At 60.5% G+C, this 18519-nt stretch overlaps 3 protein-coding genes across 13 annotated transcripts in view; 2 read left to right on the forward strand and 1 right to left on the reverse strand.

The window, feature by feature from the left end:
• The window catches only part of TMEM255B (transmembrane protein 255B), a 56503-nt gene extending 48107 nt beyond the window's left edge, over positions 1-8396 (forward strand). For 2 of the 6 annotated variants that reach the window (XM_054447103.2, XM_063650679.1), the window contains 2 exons: positions 838-981; positions 7896-8396. In XM_054447103.2, coding sequence (XP_054303078.2) covers positions 838-981; positions 7896-8063 — 312 coding nt within the window. In that variant the 3' untranslated portion in view covers positions 8064-8396. Of the gene's footprint in view, positions 1-454; positions 795-837; positions 982-7895 lie in introns of those variants that run through there. The other 4 variants (XR_010123495.1, XR_010123496.1, XR_010123497.1 and 1 more) reach the window with 4 other exon arrangements.
• A 46-nt stretch (positions 8397-8442) lies between these two features.
• On the forward strand, positions 8443-16560 carry LOC134738022 (uncharacterized). Of its 5 annotated transcripts, XM_063650681.1 has the most exons (4): positions 10673-11339; positions 11551-11595; positions 15396-15458; positions 15593-16560. In XM_063650681.1, the coding sequence occupies exons 1-4, from the start codon at positions 11288-11290 to the stop codon at positions 16120-16122; spliced, it is 690 nt and encodes a 229-aa protein (XP_063506751.1). In that variant the 5' UTR covers positions 10673-11287; the 3' UTR covers positions 16123-16560. The 5 variants fall into 5 exon arrangements, 3 of the variants coding, with proteins under 3 accessions (XP_063506753.1, XP_063506752.1, XP_063506751.1); XM_063650683.1 differs by lacking the exons at positions 10673-11339; positions 11551-11595 and adding an exon at positions 8443-8591; XM_063650682.1 differs by lacking the exons at positions 10673-11339; positions 11551-11595 and adding an exon at positions 8443-8591 and having other exon boundaries at positions 16266-16560.
• Positions 16478-18519, reverse strand: part of GAS6 (growth arrest specific 6) — a 48462-nt gene continuing 46420 nt past the window's right edge. Inside the window, exons 14-15 of one of the 2 annotated variants that reach the window (XM_054447099.2) lie at positions 17911-18139; positions 16478-16947 (exon numbers count right to left, since the gene is read on the reverse strand). In XM_054447099.2, the coding sequence (XP_054303074.1) occupies positions 16793-16947; positions 17911-18139 (384 nt within the window). In that variant the 3' untranslated portion in view covers positions 16478-16792. Of the gene's footprint in view, positions 18140-18519 lie in introns of both variants that reach the window. The other variant, XM_063650675.1, reaches the window with a different exon arrangement.

Below are 18519 nucleotides of genomic sequence, written 5' to 3' on the forward strand. Positions count from 1 at the left end.
CCGTTGTCTCTTTAAGGACACCTCAGGCCTGGGGTCATCACCCTGTCCCGGGGTTGACACCGTGTCCCCGGGTCGTCACCGTGTCCCCGGGTTGTCACCTTGGCCAGCCCTTCGCAGCGGCTCCGGCCTGGCTTCCCTGCCTTTGCCATCTCCCCCGGCTTCCCTCCAGGGTGCTGCTGAACCCGGGGGTGGGGGCTGGGGAAGGTGGAGGGGCACCTGTGTGAAGGTGGGGAGGGAGGCGAAGCCCGGGTGCCCTCGGCCCAGTCCCCGCGTTTCTGGCCCGGGAAGCCCTGAAGCTTGTGTGAGCCGTGGGCCCCTCCCTCTGTAGGGGATGAGGCCGGCTGGGGCCTGAGTTGGAGCTGGCACCTTCTTTGGAGAATTTTAACTGCCTGAGTGAGTCAGTGAGAGTGTGGACGGGAGCTTAGGAGACTTTGGTTTTGTTCGCATTCCCCAGAAACCCCACGCTGGTTGGAGCACAGGCTTGGGGAAGCGAGAGCCGTCAGCCCGGTGCTGAGAGGACCCTCCCCACCTGCACCCTTCTGTGCCGACAAAGCAGACTCTGGGGCCCGGAGAGAAGGAAACCAGTGCTTTTTTTCCCCCCCACAAAAATTAAAACAGTAAAAGAGAGCCTGAGCCAAGCGGTCACCCGGTGTGACTAGCAGGTGGCGGGGCCCTGGGACCAAGATGTAGAGACCCTGAGTGTAAACGCACGCTGGGCCGGGGTCAGCTCCAGCCTGAGAGGCGGGGGTAGGGGGTGCTGGGCTTTCTAGGAAGGCTGGACAGCCCCTCCCTCCACTGGGGGGTACACACCGACCACCCGTCTCCTCTCCATGGCAGGTGCCTCTGTCCCAGCTGGCCTATGGCCCAGCCGTCCCACCACAGACCCTCCACAACCCCGTCCAGCAGATCCTGGCCTACGCAGGCTTCCGCCCGACGCCCGAGCCTGTCCCGACCTGCTCACCCTACCCTCTGCCCCTTCAGGTAGGGCCACTGTCACCTGCTGGAGTTGGACGTGCTGGTCGCAGGCAGTGGGATGGACAGGACGGGGCTGGGGTCAGAGGGGATGAGGTCTTGCAGCCACCTCACCTTCTGGATTAGGGATGGGAGGTGGGGGGCAGTGACAACCTGGCCGTCAGGGCACAACCTTACTGCAAGTATGGCCAGGGACCGCGCGTGGCCCTGGTGACCCGCCGCCATGCTCTGCCGGCAGCTGGATCTTCTGACCCCAGGGCTGGCCCGCACAGGCCTGGGCGGCTCCCCGCTGTAGTGGTGGAGGCTCCTGCCTCTGTCTGCTGGTGGACATCCTGTGGGCACGGCCAGGTTATTTAGGTGGAGCCATATGGATCTGCCAAAATCCAACCCCATTTTACCTGCAGACGTGGAGGCATCATAGGGTTTATCCTGACGTGATGCTGTTGACCTTGGAGATGACGGAGGGAGAGGCCATGGGGGTGCCGAGCAGGACAGTGGCCTCTGCCTGCCTGTCCCATTTCCACTCCTGGGCATGACCGCCTTCTGTGCCACGAAGCTCTGTGCTGTGGCCATGGGTGAAACAGACCGGACCACGTTTCTTACCTCGGCACTGCAGGCATTCAGGGCTGGCCAACCGCCGTGCTGGGGCACCCTAGGTGCTGAGGGTGCTGGCGGGCCCTGGCCTCTGCCTGTGGCATGTCAGAGCCGCCGGTGTGACAACGCAAACTGTCTCCAGATGTGCCCCGTGCCCCCTGTCCGGACGTGTCCCGTGTCTCCTGCCTGGACGTGCCGTGTGCCCCCGGGGACACAGTTGAGAACCCTGGTCCTGATAAACATGGGCTTCCTTTCTGGGTGGGAGGCACTGCCCACATGCCGGCTGACTGGCAGGTCCTTTTGCGTGAGTTAACAGCAGCCTCTGCAGAGAGAGCTGTGTCAGGCCCAGCCTGACGAAGCTGCAGATTAAAGCAGGCACCGTGATGTGTTTCTGTACGGGGAAGGGCAGGGTGAACGTGGGGGGTCGTGAGTTTTGGAGTCACGCATGACACAGGTCTTCAGATATACCACAGGAGGACCCGCTCCCAACACATGACGTTGGCAGGAAGAGATCTTCCTTAGAGTGACATCCGGGGCAGGCCTGTGCACACTCTGCCCTCACGTCCAGGACAGAGAGGGCTCAGGTTTGAGCGGGGCCTGAGAGCCACGACCTTCTCAGCTCACCCTGGGGACCTGCACCAGGGACCCCGAGGAGGGAGCAGGAACCGGTACTCACGGAGATGGTGCTGCTGGGGGTCCCTGGGGTCCAGGGGCCTGTGGGGCTGCTGGGGGTCCCTGGCATCCAGGGCCTGCTTGGGGCAGCCACCTTCAGTCATGCCCGGGACACGGCAGCTGTTGGGCTCAGTGGAGATGATCAGGGCCTGACACCATCTCCTTGTGGAGGGATCCCTGCACCTCGTGCCTCAGTCTCCCCTCTCACTTTGAATATAAAGCTGGGGCCCTGCTCCCTGGGAACACAAGGCCCCTGCTGGAGGTCTGGCCTAGAAGCATCTTTTCCATTTCTGTGATGGGGGAAGATGTGGTCCCCAGGGTCAGATGGCGGGAGCTTTTGCCAGTGACCCTGCAGTGGTCACTCCTGCAGGCAGGCGCGTCTGCGTGGTGCCACAGGCAGCTTCATCCTTCCCCAAGCCTCCTGCCCCTGCCCCAGGGACGTCCCCATCATGGCAGGGACCGTGCCCCCAGGGCCACAGCCCTGTCCTGGGGGCTTCTCTCTGGCCTCCTGGTCTCCCGTGGGAAGTTTGCCAAGCCCAGAACTGGAGGCCTGCAGGGGTAGAAGGAGGAGGCCTGCAGGGGCAGGGGTATCTCCAGGGACGCTGGGCCTGCAGGTGCTCCCCAAGCAGCTCTGCACAGACACGGACTTGGAATCGCATGGGTGCCAAGAACTTGCAGCCCAGAGCACAGCCTGGGTGGCCCGTGCTGTCTTCCATCCTCAACCTCAGCCGCTGCCCCTCGGGGCCCCAGAGGAGAGACAACACGTGGTTCCATCAGCCCCTTCCTCTTATCTGGCTCCAGGGCTGGTTTGGGCTGCCCTGGTGCTGGGGCCCGGCTGTCTGAAGCTCTGGCTGTGAGGGGCCCGGCTTCTCCAAGTTTGCATTCTGACTTGGGACCCTGGAGACAGTGAGGCTTTGTGGAGGGAGGGGCTGGTGACTCCCTCAGGCAGGTGTGTCCTCCCTGCTTGTGAGCCCCACAGAGGTGTAAGATGTGGGGGTGGTCCTCCCCGTCACACGCGGGCTTACAGGATGTTGGGGGTGGTTCTCCCCGTCACACGCGGGCTTACGGCATATGGGGGCATGGTCCTCCCTGTCACAGGCTTACGGGATGTGGGGTGGTCCTCCCCATCACACATGGGCTTACGGGATATGGGGGGTGGTCCTCCCCGTCACACGTGGGCTTACGGGATATGGGGGATGGTTCTCCCCATCACACGTGGGCTTACGGGATATGGGGGGGTGGTCCTCCCTGTCACACACAGGCTCACGGGATGTGGGGGGTGGTCCTCCCCGTCACACGCGGGCTTACGGGATGTGGGGGGTGGTCCTCCCCGTTACATGTGGGCTTACGGGATGTGGGGGGTGGTCCTGCCCGTCACACGAGGGCTTACAGGATATGGGGGGCGGTCGTCCCCGTTACACGCGGGCTTACGGGATGTGGGGGACGCAGGGGCAGATCCACTTCATCCCCATGGTGCTCCACCCTCATCCACCCTGGGGCTCTGGCTTTACACAAAGGGTGGATGTTCCCCTCTTCCTCTGGGGGAGGCCTGGGGTCCTCAGATGGCCCAGTCAGCCTTTGTGCCAGCATGTGTGGGAGCTTAATATACACATGCTGATAACTGGATTTCAGAGATGGCAAATCAGATGAGGCTCATGTGCTCCTCAGAAGAACAACAGAGGAGGGGCTCTGCTTCTGCAGAGATGGAGAGAAAATATTCAGGGTGTTCCATGGAAGTCGTTAGCAGCAGAAAATACTCCCACTTGAGACAGTGGGGGATGGGGAACAGTGACTTGGTGGTAGGGTTTTGAGCAGTTAATAAAAAGGACAATTTAAAGAGATCACCTTCCTTGCACCCAGCAGCTTTGCCAGGCATGAAGTGCATGGGAGGACGTGGCATCACAGCAGAGGATGAGTTCCTGCCCCGTTACTAAGAAATATGCCCTCCCTTCCCCTATGAGATTACTCGTGGGCAGGGCTTGTCCCTAGGGGGGCCCTGCTCATTCAGTGATTAACCCCGTGGTCCCAGGGTTTACTCTGGTTCCTGGGGATTTATTCCATGGTTCCTGGCGGTTTACTCCATGTTCCTGGGGGTTTACTTTGTGGTCTTGGGGGGCTACTCTGTGGTTCCTGGGGGGTTTACTCCGTGGTTCCTGGGAGTTTACTCCTGGGGGTTTACTCCGTGTTTCCTGGGGGGTTTATTCCGTGGTTCCTGGGTGGTTACTCTGTGGTTCCTGGGGGTTTAACTCTGTGGTTCTGGGGTGGGGGCTTACTCCATGGTTACTGGGGGTTTACTTCGTGGTTCCTAGGGGTTTGTTCCATGGTTCCTGGGGGTTTACTCCATGGTTCTTCGGGGTTTAACTCTGTGGTTTCTGGGGGTATAATTCTGTGGTTCCTGGGGGGGGGGTGGTTTACTCCCTGGTCCTGGAGGTTTACTCCATGGTTCCTGGGGGTTTACTCTGTGGTTCTTGGGGATTTATGCTGTGGTTCCTGGGGGTTTACTGTGTGGTTCCTGGGGGTTTACTCCATGGTCCTGGGGGTTTACTCCGTGGTTCCTGGGGGTTTACTCCATGGTTCCTGGGGGTTTACTCTGTGGTTCTTGGGGGTTTACTCTGTGGTTCCTGGGGAGATTACTCTGTGGTTCCTGGGGCTTTACTCCATGGTTCCTCGGGGTTTACTCTGGTTTTTTGGGGGAGGTTACGCTGTGTTTCCTGGGGGTTTACTCTGTGGTTCCTTGGGGGGGAGGTTACTCTCTGGTTCCTGGGGGTTTACTCCATGGTTCCTGGGGGTTTACTTCGTGGTTCATGGGGGCTTATGCCATGGTTCCTGGGGGTTTAACTCTGTGGTTTCTGGTGGGGCGGTTACTCTGTGGTTCTGGGGGGTTTAACTCTGTGGTTCCTGGGGGTTTACTCCGTGGTCCTGGGGGTTTACTCCGTGGTCCTGGGGGTTTACTCCGTGGTTCATGGGGATTTATGCTGTGGTTCCTGGGGGTTTACTCTGTGGTTCCTGGGGGTTTAACTCTGTGGTTTTTTTTTGGTGGGGGGGGTTACTCTGTGGTTCCTGGGGATTTACTTTGTGTTTCTTGGGGGTTTACTCCATGGTTTCCGGGGGTTTAACTCTGTAGTTCCTGGGGGGACGGGTTACTCTGTGGTTCCTGGGGGTTTACTCTGTGGTTCCTGAGAGTTTACTCCGTGGTTCCTGGGGGTTTACTTTGTGGTTCATGGGGCTTTACTCCGTGGTTCACGGGGGTTTACTCCGTGGTTCCTGGGGGTTTACTTTGTGGTTCCTGGGGGTTTACTCCGTGGTTCACGGGGGTTTACTCCATGGTTCCTGGGGGTTTAACTCTGTGGTTTCTGGTGGGGGGGTTACTCTGTGGTTCCTGGGGGTTTATTCCATGGTCCTTGGGGTTTACTCCATGGTTCTTGGGGATTTATGCTGTGTTTCCTGGGGTTTTACTCCGTGGTTCCTGGGGGTTTAACTCTATAGTTCCTGGGGGTTTACTGTATGGTTCCTGGGGCTTACTCCATGGTTCCTGGGGGTTTAACTCTGTGGTTCCTGGGGGTTTACTCTGGTTCCTGGGAGTTTGCTCCATGGTTCCTGGGGGTTTAACTCTGTCGTTCCTGGGGGGAGGGGTTACTCTGTGGTTCCTGAGAGTTTACTCCGTGGTTCCTGGGGGTTTACTCCGTGGTTCCTGAGTTTTACTCCATGGTCCTGGTGGTTCACTCGGTGGTTCCTAGGGAGTTACTCCATGGGTTCCTGGGGTTTATCTGTGGTCCTGGGGTTTACCCCTTAGTTTCCTTAACTGCTCATCTGCTGTGAAGAAGAGCGGGTGCTATGGAGTTGGAAGTTGGGAGCTCCCAGCAGACTTGAGAGAATGTTCCCTAGTGTCTCACTCTGTCGCCTGTGGCCAGAAACCTGTGTGAGTTTCGGGGGAAGAAAGAAATGAGGTTGGCAGGTGTCCCTGAGCCACTGGATCCCATGAGCCTGGGCTGTCAGCCTCAACATCGCAGTCCCTCTGAGGAAGGGCCCCATTCTCAGCCTTACCTACACCTGTGCCTGTGCAGAAATTCTGCTGTCAGGAGAGGTCCTGCTAGCTCCCAGGGCGTCCGCAGTGCAGAGCTCTCCAGGGAGAGGCTCAGACAGGCAGCTGGCTTCTCAGGGAACCCTGCACACCAGGGCTCAGACAGGCAGCTGGCTTCTCATGGGACCCTGCAGGCGGGGGAAGAGGAGCACAGAGCACATCAGGTAGCTTGGAGTTTGAAAAACTTTTCCTGTGTTATTTCTTAGAAGGAGTTTGTTTGCTTTACTTATTTAAAATTTGATTAGAAGTTCCCCCTAGAATTTAAGGGGAAAAAAAGAAAACAATTAAGATGTGTGTTGGCAGTTGGAGAAAAACTAGAATGTATCAATTTAAAATCTGCGTCGTTCTTCGCTTTTCTGGTCTCAGAATTACTTGAGTGGGTCTATGTGTGTTAGTCAGGGCTCTCTAGGGAAGCAGAGCCTATGGGAGAATACAGGTACCTACATGTGAAGAGAGAGATCAATCCATCGATTCTGAATGACTGGCTGGCGACTGTGGGGCTGCAGATGCACAACCACAGGGAGGGGGCAGGCTGGAGACCACGGAAGGTGACGCTGCTCCGGGAGTGCCCAGGCCACTGCGGCAGAGTCCACTTCTCCTGGGGACCACAGCCTCTTTCCTTAAGGCCCTCAGTGGAGAGGAGGGGCCGTCCGTGTCCGGGGGCTGAGGCACTGTACGCAAGGGTGTCAATCACGCCTGAAGATACCTCTACGGCAACACCCAGATGCATGTGTGAGCCGCTGAGTCAGCCACGGTGACACTGAATCAGCCACACGCTGCTGGACGTGTGGATGCATGGGGTTCATACATGGGGCCTTTCCTAAATATGAAGAGTTGGGTGAGCCCAGGGGCCCCCGGCCTGGTGGACCCTGACTGTTGGTTTTGGAGTCAGGTCAGAGGCTCGCTGGCTATGAGGAAGTGGGATATGGTCTGGGCGCACCCTTCCTGGGGCGTCCACCCCCCGCCCCATGCAGCTGCGGAGGCCAAGGTTGTGCCAATGAGGCCCTGGCCACCCTCTCCTGTTCTGCCCAGGGCTGGGGCTGTTCCTTCTGGTGGTCCTGGGTCTGTGGGGTGGGGGCCCGTGAGAGTGGTCCTGGGTCTGTGGGGTGGGGGACCCGTGAGAGTGGTCCTGGGCCTGTGGGGGGGCCGGTGAGAGAGGTCCTGGGTCTGTGGGGTGGGGGACCCGTGAGAGTGGTCCTGGGTCTGCGGGGAGGGAGGGGGCTGTAAGAGTGGCCCTGGCTCTGCAGAGGGGAGGAGGGCGTAAGAGTGACCCTGGGTCTGTGGGAGCCCATGTGAATAGCCCTGGGTCTGCAGGGGGCCCGTGTGAATAGCCCTGGGTCTGCGGGGGGCCCTGTGTGAGTGGCCCTGGGTCTGTGGGAGCCCGTGTGAATAGCCCTGGGTCTGCGGGGGGCCTGTGTGAATAGCCCTGAGTCTGCAGGAGGCCCTGTGTGAGTGGCCCTGGGTTGGCGGGGTGGGTGGGGGGCGTGCGAGTGGCCCTGGTATATGTCAGGCTTCCCTGTGGTCCGGCAAGGGGTGGTCTCACCTGCTAACCCAGGGCCCTCTCTGTTTATTGCAGCCCTGCAGCCGCTTCCCAGTTGCGCCCTCCTCTGCCCTGGCTTCATCTGAGGACCTGCAGCCCCCCTCTCCAAGCAGCTCTGGCTCTGGGCTTCCCAGCCAGGCTCCACCGCGCTACACACCCACCTACTTTCCCCCGGGGGAGAAGCCACCCCCCTATGCACCCTGATAGAGGCGTGGAGTAAAAGATAACTTTTGTTTGTTTAAAAAAAGAAAAAAGGCAGCCTCTAGAAATCCCGCTTCTGTGGCCAACCTCCTAGAGAACCCAGGAGAACGTTCCAGAAGTCTGTCCCCTCCTTTCCTCCCTGGGCACACTGGTGAGGGAGGCTGGGACCAGGCAGGGAGTGGGGCCCTCCAGACCTAGGCTGGTGACACCTTGGCTTGGGCTCTGCTCACACCAAACGGCGCTGAAAGTTCCCACCCGGCCTCCTCCTTTGAGAGCAATTGTTCTGATGTTTTCACATCCCTTAATTAATTAGCTATTATTATGATTCTGCAAAAAGGGTGCGGCCCCGTGCCTCCCTGCCTGTGTGTTCTTGTTTGCCGACATGTGTTGTGCGTTACACATTCGTGTGTGCGTCTGTGTCCTGGAGAAGGGCAGGGCAGAACCCACCCGCCCCTCGTGCTGTGCTCCTGATGTATGCCAGGAAGGGAAGGACGCTTCGGCTCCAACGCCCAGCGCTGTGTCTAACCGCCTGTGAGTTGCCAGAATCTTGGGGCCCGGTTGTCTTTCCCAGCCCCGGACACAAATCTGCCTGGGCCACTGGCGTGAGGGTCTTCCCCTAGCTGTCTCCCAGCTACGGTGCCTGGGCTTCCACTGTCCTTCGGTGGCTGCCCCGTCACCGCACCGTGTCTCAGGACCCCTGGCCGCTGGGATAGTGGAGGACAGTGTTTCGGGGTCCTTCGGCTCAGGGTCTGGGGCCGCAGCACTCCCTGTGGAAACCAGCTTAGCTCCCCGCGGGCCCAGCATGCACCTGCCAGGCACACCTGGGGAGACAGGTGAGCATGCCTGGGGAGCGGCAGGTCCCGGGTGGGTCACAGGCCCCAGGTGGGTCACAGGACAGGTCCCGGGTGGGTCACAGGCACCCCAGTGACAGGAGTTCAGGATGCGCCACCCCAAAGTAGCCGAAGTTTCTTGAAAAGTGTTGGATGTGGGGAGGGGCTTTCTCTGAACTCCTAAAGTCAGATCCTCCGGGAACCAGGGACTCCCCGGCTGGGAGTGCGGGCAAGAGGCGATCCCACCGCTCCCCGGATGCGCCACAAGACACCAAGTCGCCGTCTCTGCTCTGTGGGCCGCTCACGGTTCCCCAGTCACTCCCTCTCCCCTCGGAAGCTGGCGCCCCCAGGCCTCACCGCTCTCAGGGCCTCACGTCCCTCCCTGCAAAGCCCCCCGTGCCTACGATAAACAAGTACCGCTTTTCTCCCGAGTGAGTCTGAGGTCTCCAGCTTACTTCACAGAACAGCGCCCACCTGGGAGGTGGAGCGGGCACTTTATCCCCTGCCCAGTCCTGGATCTGGGAGAAAAAAGATAAGGTGGAGGGGAGCCACACTCGTGCAGACACAGCCTCCTGCCCCTCCACTGCCCGGGAGCCTCCCTCTGCCCGACGGAGGGTCTCATCCTGTGTTCAGCGCTCCTGGGCAGAAGGCCCGCAGCGCACATCCACACATGGACGGTGGCTGGCCGGGCCCAGGGGCGCCAACGGGCCTCTGAAAGGCCTGCAGCCAGCTCTGGTCTGTGAACCCGCCACTGCTTATCATTTTTATTTTATAAAATCCAGCCTCACGAGCTTGCTCTCCAGGAGAATGTGGTCTCGGCCTCTCCTCAGGCCCTTGAACCAGTCCAGGAGGTCGGGCACGAGCCGGAGGTGCGGCATCCTGTCTGGAAACTCACCACCAGCTTCCTCCAGGGCTGCAGGTGCCCGGCTCCGAGTAGGAAGCTGAACAAGCAGCAGAGACCAAGAGGTTTCTGGAGCGTCGGGAGACGCACTCACGAGCATCTGTGGGGGAGGAAAAGTGTGCCATGGATTTCCCGAGCCCCCGAGGCTCTCACTTTACCTCAGGGAAGGCTCTATGGGCGCTGACGGTGCCGTGGTCTTGTGTGGGCGGTTCCTGGGCACCCTGGAGCTCGGCCTGTGCCCCCGAAGCTGCCTGGTGCAGGCCCCAGGGCCTCTTGTCCTAGGGTGCGAATAGCGGAGAAGCTGAACTGCAGGTCTGGGCAGGGAGCCTCTGTCCCTTGGAGCCCTGGCCAGCAGTCACAGGAATAACCTTCCTTCCCCTCATGTCACCCCTCAGTCGCAGGGTGCGGTGTGGGAGCATCAGAGTGCTTCCCCCAAACACAACGTCGATCTTTCCTGACTTTTAATCTTGTCTAGAGTCAAAAGCTGTTCAAAAATATTCAACTCCAAGGTCAACAATTTTGTTCTTGCCACAAAAATGTCCTTATCCTTTATCCCAGCCACAAAGGATGTGAACAATTTGACTCAAGGTTCGTGGTGGCTGGAGGGTCCCCCAGGCCCCAGGGCAGCTCCCACCTGGCGCAGGGCTCCGGCCAATGCCTGGCCTGCAGTGTGGGCGGCAGCTGCTCTCGAGGGGCACCTGTCTCATATGGACAGAGCCTGTCTGGGGCCACCAGGCTCTGCCGGCCTGAGTCACGGTCTGATGAACCCCCTCTCTGGGCTCTGCTGGGGCCTTCTGATCCCAGCCTTCTCTGGAGGGATGGGCTCCCAATCCTGCCCTCGCTTGGTTCCCACACACAGCCAAGGCCAGTGAGACCCTGGAGGCCGCGGGAGATGGGGTGGAGGGGATGGTGGGGCAGGAGGTGCTGGGGGGTTTGGGGGTGCTGTGGCCCCACCTGCACTCCCTGCCTTACTGGGACAGCACAGGTGACAGGCTTCTCCTGCAGCTCAGAGGTGGGGGCCTAGTGCAGCTGCAGGTCATGCCTGGGGAGGGCAGGGTCAGAGCATTGCCCTGGGCAGGGCTCTGCTGAGACTGGCCCCACCTTATTAGCTTGGGACCTTGGGTTACAGGGAGTCTCCTGCCTCAGTTTCTACATTTCACACAGCAGCGCTGCTCACAAGAGCTCCCAAGCAGAGGCAACTACTGAGTGGGGGAGGGACACGGTCCGTCCACATGGGGCCACCGGCCACGGAGAGAGGAAGGGACATGGGTGATATGGTTTTGCTGTGTCCCTACCCAAATCTCAACTTGAATTGTATCTCCCAGAATTCCTGCGCGTTACGGGAGGGACCCAGCGGGAGGTAATTGAATCATGGTGGCTGGTCTTTCCCGTGCTATTCTCGTGATAGTGAGTAAGTCTCACGAGATCTGACAGGTTGATCAGGATTTCCGCTTTCGCTTCTTCCTCATTTTCTCTCGCTGCTGCCGTGTTAAGGGATGCCTTTTGCCTCCCACCGTGATTCTGAGGCCTCCCCAACCATGTGCAACTGTAAGTCCAGTTAAACCTCTTTTTCTTCCCAGTCTCGGCTATGTCTTTATTAGCAGTGTGAAAACAGACTACTACAGTGGTCTATTCACACGCGGGTCTCACCCGGCCACGGAGAGGAAGGAAGCTCTAACGGGTGCTAGGGGTGAGGCTATAACACACAGTGCTCAGGGAAGGACACCAGACATGAAGACTGTGTTCTGTTTATATGCAGTGTCCAGAGCAGGCGTGTCCACAGACAAGCCGACTGGGAAAGGAGGTACAGTCACTGCTCATGGACATGGGTTCTTTTCGGGGAGACAAGCGTGTTCTCAGCATGTTCTGGATGCGGAGAGGTGCAGTTACTGGTCAGGGACACGGTTTCTTTTTGGGGAGGCAAGCGTGTTCTGAGCGTGTTCTGGATAGGGAGGGAGGTGCAGTCACTGGTCAGGGACACGGGTTCTTTTTGGGGAGGAAAGCGTGTTCTGAGCGTGTTCGGGATAGGAAGGGAGGTGCAGTCACTGGTCAGGGATACGGTTTCTTTTCGGGGAGGCCAGCGTGTTCTGAGCGTGTTCTGGATGGGGGAGAGGTGCAGTCACTGGTCAGGGATACGAGTTCTTTTCAGGGAGGCAAGTGTGTTCTGAGTGTGTTCGAGATAGGGAGGGAGGTGCAGTCACTGGTCAGGGATACGGTTTCTTTTTGGGGAGGCAAGCGTGTTCTAAGCATGTTCTGGATGAGGGAGAGGTGCAATCACTGGTCAGGGACACGGGTTCTTGTGGGAAGAGGAGTGTCCAGGAGCCAGGTGGAGGTGATGGGTGGACGGCCCCGTGGATGGACTGACCACCGAACCATGCTCCTGCACTCATGAGGCGTGGCTATTGCCGTGTGAATCACATCTCCATGGAAATGGGGGTGGGAGAAACAGGCCCCAGGGCTGTTGTGAAGATGGCCTTATGGGGCTGCATTGGCGCCTTGGACAGTGCTGGCCGCCGGCCGTGCTCAGTGAACAAGAACCACGGTCATCACTTTCACCACACAGAGCAGCTCCTCCTGCAGACTTGGGGACCCTGTGGCCACCAGGCCCCGCAGTGGGAGCAGAGATGCCTCCAAAACTCTGGAGACCCAAGGAGGCAGAGGAGGATTCCACGAGGCCGGAGCCCGTCAGCAGATCCTCAGACGGCAACACGCGCCACTTCCCTTTCTGTTTCCTAGACTTTTTAACTGATGGAATTCAGTAAGCAGAAATCGTGCTGGAAACAAGGGCACCATGGAGCGGACCCTCCCCCTCTCCCCTCGTGGAGATCTTGACCCTGGGGCAAGTAACCCTTCTTGCTTTGCAGGCAGGGGCTGTGGCTGGAGCTTCTCCTACAAACAGGCTGGGCTGGGATTAGCCCGGCTGTACATTCACTTTATGCTTCCGTTGACATTTAAATACCTGATGTTCATATTTTCTGTATTACATGAAGTAGGAGGAAACACTGCTTAGAGCAGTGTTTCCACAGAGGTGCCCTGGCCCAGGGGACAGTGGCCAACCTCTGGGGACATTTTGTGTTGTCATGAGGCTGAGTGTCCAGGAGGGGGTGCTGCTGCATCTGCTGTGCACAGGACACGGCCAGATCAAAGGACCCCACCTGCAAAACACATCCCAAGCCTCCTTCCTCCTCTCCAGCCCAGAGTCAGGGCTGTCCCTCCTCCCTCCAGGGGACACATCCCTCCTCCCTCCACGGGACACATCCCTCCTCCCTCCAGGGGACACATCCCCCCTCCCTCCACGGGACACATCCCCCCTCCCTCCACGGGACACATCCCCCCTCCCTCCAGGGGACACATCCCCCCTCCCTCCAGGGGACACATCCCCCCTCCCTCCATGGGACACATCCCCCCTCCCTCCACGGGACACATCCCCCCTCCCTCCTCGGGACACATCCCTCCTCCCTCCAGGGGACACATCCCCCCTCCCTCCAGGGGACACATCCCCCTCCCTCCTCGGGACACATCACTCCTCCCTCCAGGGGACACATCCCTCCTCCCTGTATGGGGAAATATCTCCCTTCCCTCCATGGGATGCAGTCAGAGCTATCCCCCCTCCCTCCAGGGGACACATCCCCCCTCCCTCCTTGGGACACATCCCCCCTCCCTCCAGGGGACACATCCCTCTTTCCTCCACAGGACACATCCCTCCTCCCTGTATGGGGAAATATCTCTCCTCCCTCCATGGGCTGCAGTCAGAGCCATCCCTCCTCCCTGCAGGGGACACATCCCTCCTCCCTCCCCCCGGGCACCAGCACTTGCACCACGTGCTCTGTCTGCCTGTCCTCTTGCACACCCCAGACATGCCTGGTCGTGGAGGGTGCCAGGTCGCCAACGTGACAGGCCTGGCTGGGCCTCTGTGTTGCAATTCCTAGCACCATTGGTTTTGCTTGTTTGGGACAGTGGTTATTATAACTTCTGGCACCCCCAGAACTCTAAGAAAACAATACCAGGAAACAGAAGTTCTTGATTCCTCTAGGGCCAGAGCAGAAACCCAGGCGGAGGGTTGTGTCCTGAGGACACTGGTGACTGTGGCCTGTGTCTGTGGGGGCCTCCCCATGTCCCCGTCCCCGAGGCTGGCTGTTGCCTGTTTTTGCTCCTGGCCGTCTTGACCTGGGGAGGATGGAGGCTGGGCAGGAGCAGGCTCCCAGCCAGCCGGGGAACATTCTGGGAGAGCACTGGGGGGCACCCACCAATGTGATCTGAGGGACACTGCAGTGCCAGGCTGGAGGCCGGGATCTGACGGATGCTGCGGTGCCGGGCTGGAGGCTGGGATCTGACGGACGCCGCGGTGCCGGGCTGGAGGCTGGGATCTGATGGATGCTGCAGTGCCAGGCTGGAGGCTGGGATACCAGCGTGCGGCTGCAGCCCCTGTGGCCGTGTGAGGCTGTGTGGTGGGCAGTGCAGGGGTCTCCTGGGGCCCAGGGGGCTGTGTTCCACGGGCTTCTTGGAGCTCTGGTCAGCTGGCTCCGGCATCGTTGGGGTCAGATGAGTGGGCCTGCTTAGCGAGCTGTCAGCATTCACACCTGAGCCCTCCCAGAACTGGGCTCCTGTGCTCCTGATGGGCAGATCCAAGCCCTGGGCCTGACCATCCTCAGCCTAACCAGCACCTGGACATCCCGGAGCCAGCGTGGGGGCCTGGGCTGTGGGTCCCCGACCGTGTGAGCAGCCAGTGGCCACCTGTCCCGGCCCGAGTGGAGAAAGCGCATCTGCCTGCGGAAGGTCCACGTGCTGCTGGGCGAGGCTGGCGAGAGCCCTCACACACACGCAGGGCTGCTGGCTGCAGATGGACGTTTCTGAAGGGAGCCGACGGGAGCCTGGCGTCTGCCCTCTGAGGCCAGGGCCTCCCCCGTCACTATTTTCTCACGGTACCGAAGCGAAAGTTGCCTGCAATACCTCTTAGACTAGGTTGAAGTCCTGAATTCAGGCTGCAGCCCTGAATCGACAGAACTTCTGCCCAGATGCTGCCGAGATTTTGGGAAGAACAAGAGGCCCCTGCCCGGCGTGTCCAGGGCAAGTCACACCCACGATGGCACAGGGTCATGGGATGTGGCCCGAGGAGCCCATAACTGGCACCGGTCAACCAGAGCCCCAGAGACACAGGGTGGGTCTGCCGGGGACGTTCAGGGACCACCAGGGCCTGGAGGCTCCAGCGTAGATGAGCTGGGCGGCTCTGGCCAGCCGGGGATGGGGCCCCCTGTGCATGGCCCCTGGCAAGGCGCCTGGCTGGCCGTCCATCCGTGGAGTGAGCTCAGCCCAGGCGGGCAGGGTCCCTCCAGGTGGGCGTGAGTGTTGCTGGCTCCCGAGCCTTGGAGAAGCTCTGCCCGTTCCACAGCCGTCAGGCCAGGGGCCAGAGGGAAGCCGCTCCTTCCCGGCCCGGGGCTGCCCCCTCAGCCGATGCCACCTTGTCAGTCCAGCCAGCGGGGCCTCCCGTGTGGCCTTCAAAGCCACAGGCCTCTTTCTAGAAACCTCTTTGCAGTTCATTTGTGGCGATTTATCCCTGGATGGGTTCTCAGGGATTCTGTCCTTCTCCGCCCGGCTTTTCTCTAGGTCAAGTGCTGACCCCAGCCAGGCAGAGGCAAAGACGCCCCGACGCACAGCCTGTCCTGCCCGGTGGGTGCAGCTCCGGGACTGACTGGTGGGGGGCGGGGCTGCTCCGAGCACGGGTGGGGGTTTGGTCTTAAAGTGGAATCTGTCTGGGCCTCAGATGCTGAAACCCTCCCTGGTCCCCCGTGTGGCCCCTGCAGTGACCGCACCCACCCTGGGGACCCATGTTTGGCCCAGACAGAGGCTCGAGCACAGGCGGCTGCGTCCCATGGGAGCGTCAAGCCACGAGTCTTGGTCGTCCCCTTGGGACCAAGGAGAAGCAGTGACTCCGTGGCCCCCATCAGCTGCGGCTCCGACATCCTTCCAGGAGGCAGGCAGGGTCCCGACTGCATTTCAGGCACCCGCCTTGCGGCGTTCCGGCTGCCCTGACCTTCCCTGCAGACTTGCGGCCTGCTGGGGTCAGAGAGCATCAGTGACTGCTCCACCTCTTGCAGACAAGGAAGCTGAGGCTGAGGGACATGGGGACCCTGCCAGTGGGGACGCGGGAAGCAGGGCTGGCTTTGCTCCTGGCAAGCTCTACCCCAGACCGAGACATAGAGAAAGCAGCGTTTCCCTTTCTCAACAGAACACACTTGAGACCTGGAAGCAAGTGGGTCTGTGCAGGAGGGTGGGGGCAGGAATGGCACGGGGTGCAAGCGCCGCCTCGGTGTCTTCCCACCCTCGGTCCTAGCTCGGGGTCCCTCCCAGGCTGGCTCAGAGGCCGCTGCCTGAGCAGCCTACATTTGTGTGCCAAGCCCTCACCGTGCCCTCCTCACTCAGCAATGACTGGCTGCCCGTGGTGGGGGCTGAGCAGGGCTTTCTCCCCATTTACAGAACAAGTAAACTGAGGCTCCAGCCCCTGCCGCCACTACCAGAGTCAGAGGCTCCCGGAGAGCAGACCGTGGCCACCCAACCAGGCCAGGAGCAGGAAAGAGGGATATTTGGAGTGGCTGAGCATGCGGCCTGGAGCCCTGGCAGCCCCGCTCATCCCAAATGCTGCTATGTGTGGAGAACCCCGCGGGGAGCAGATGACGGCCAACGCGGTGTTACAAAGCTTTCTGTAAATATTTTATTTTCCATATTTTAGAGTCAGAAAGAAGCATTTGGTAATAAAAATAATAGAGAATTATTTTCTTCGAGCCCGCTCTGCCCTGCGCCGGCCTCCCCGTGCCCAGGCCCGCGGCTGAGTGCGCGGCGTCAGAGGCCCCACGTCCATCTCACTATTTACAGATATGTTACAGGCCAGGACGGTCACAGAGGAAAGCCCAGCTCTCAGCATGGCCGCACGTGGTGAGGAGCCCCTAGGCTCCTCCTGGCTGTTTTGGACAGAGGCTGAGGGGCCTGCCGCGTCCCGCAGGGGCCTAGGCTGTGGTGGGCTCCACGGGGGGGCAGGAGTGGGCCGTGATGTCGCTGTGCTTGTATGCCGCCTCGTCCAGGTCCAGCAGCCTCCGGTTGACCTCCAGTGTCATGCAGCCCCGGTAGAATGCGGTGACTGGCGCTGAAGTCACTGGCACATCTGGGCCGCGGGGAGAGAACAAACACATCTTAGCAGGCCCAGCCCGGGTCCCAGGGATTGCCGCGTGGCCGGCCCCTGCCCAGCCCCCCACCCCTGGCAGCGCTTGTGGCCAGCCCTGGGTTCCCTCTGAAAGGGCAGGATTTCCCTTTCTTCTCTAACTTCTCCGTCCCCATTCGTTCGGCTGCAGACCCGGCAGACAAGCAGGAGGCATCTGCCAGCCTGGGCTCTGCAGACGCCGGCCCTCCCTTCCCCGCTGGGAGCACAGACAGTCCCGTTGGTTAAACGTGATCTTCTTCTGTGCCCAGTGAGTCATTCAGGCTGCAGGCCTCCTGGCTCGCTCTCATCTTCTTCAAAGCTCTGTTTATTAAAACTAAGTGGAGTCTGTGTCTGGCAGCCAAGACAGAAATCCTGCCGTTTGCTGCAAGTGAAAACCTGCGGGCAGCCGAGGACTTGCCAGCTCCCACGTGCCTTTCCACTGACCCTCCCGGCTCACGGCAAGGACGTCCCCAGTCCCAGCCTCTGTGCTGTGTAGCCCGTGGGACACGGCGGGACGCCCTGCTGGACATGGGAGGGGCTGGCGGTCACTCTGTTCGCTGCTAAAAGCTGTGGTGACAGCTGCGGGTCCCAACTGCAGCCTGGCCCGAGGTCTGCCCAGCCCTCTCCCCTGGGGCTGGTCTGATGGGTGTGGACGAATGCTCCCTGAAGATGCAGGTTCGCCGGGCCTGACTCAGGCCAATGCCGGCCCCCGTACATGTTTCTCAGCCTCAGCCAATGACCTGACCAGCACCGAGGCACCATAATGGCCACTAACGACCCACCTGGACTTCTCCTGCCTCTTAAAACACAAGTCCTCTTCCGCATTCACTACCAGAAACGCCAGCCTGTCCAGGTTAGATCTGGGGTGACCAAGCTGAGCCTCCCTGGAGCCCTTCACCCGGGGTGAGCGGAGCAGGGAGCACCTACCTGGCAGGCCGCCAGCAAAGGTGAGCACGGGGCTCCGCAGGTGCCTCTCGAGCACGGCCAGCCTCTCCTGCAGCTGCGCGGCGCTCACCTCGCTCTGGCCCCTGGTGCCGTCCACCTCCAGGGTGGCCTCACCGTCCCTCAGCGAGACGGTGACCACGTGCTCTTGGCCGTCGCAGACCTTGATTTCCATTAGGGCCAAGGCCACGTGCTCCACGGCCAGGACCACCAGCTGCCGGAGACCGAGGTGTGGTCAGGGCCTGCTGGCCGCCCCTACATGAGCTGTTAGGTCCAAGCTGGTCCTCACAGCTGCCGGCCACCCCTACGCCGCACGCCTGTCTCTGTCCAGGGTTCCCTGCAGCCCTGGGTCTGGACGCTCGCTGACTGTGGATGACGTCCCCACCCCACCTGGGGCTCAGCTTCTCTGCATGTAAAGCCAGGGGCCAGCCTGGGAGGCTGTGGGGGAACAAGTGTGGCCCCCAGGTTGGGTGTGAGAGGGTCAACCCCAGCCCCAGGCACCAGGCACACACAGGACCGAGGCCGCACTTGACCAGGAACTGGGGTGGCCCTGATGGGGACCCAGGACCCAGCCCTGCGGTGGCAGCCTCCCAG

The sequence above is a fragment of the Pongo pygmaeus genome, chromosome 14 (genome assembly GCF_028885625.2).
Source record: "Pongo pygmaeus isolate AG05252 chromosome 14, NHGRI_mPonPyg2-v2.0_pri, whole genome shotgun sequence".
Classification (NCBI taxonomy): Eukaryota; Metazoa; Chordata; class Mammalia; order Primates; family Hominidae; genus Pongo; species Pongo pygmaeus.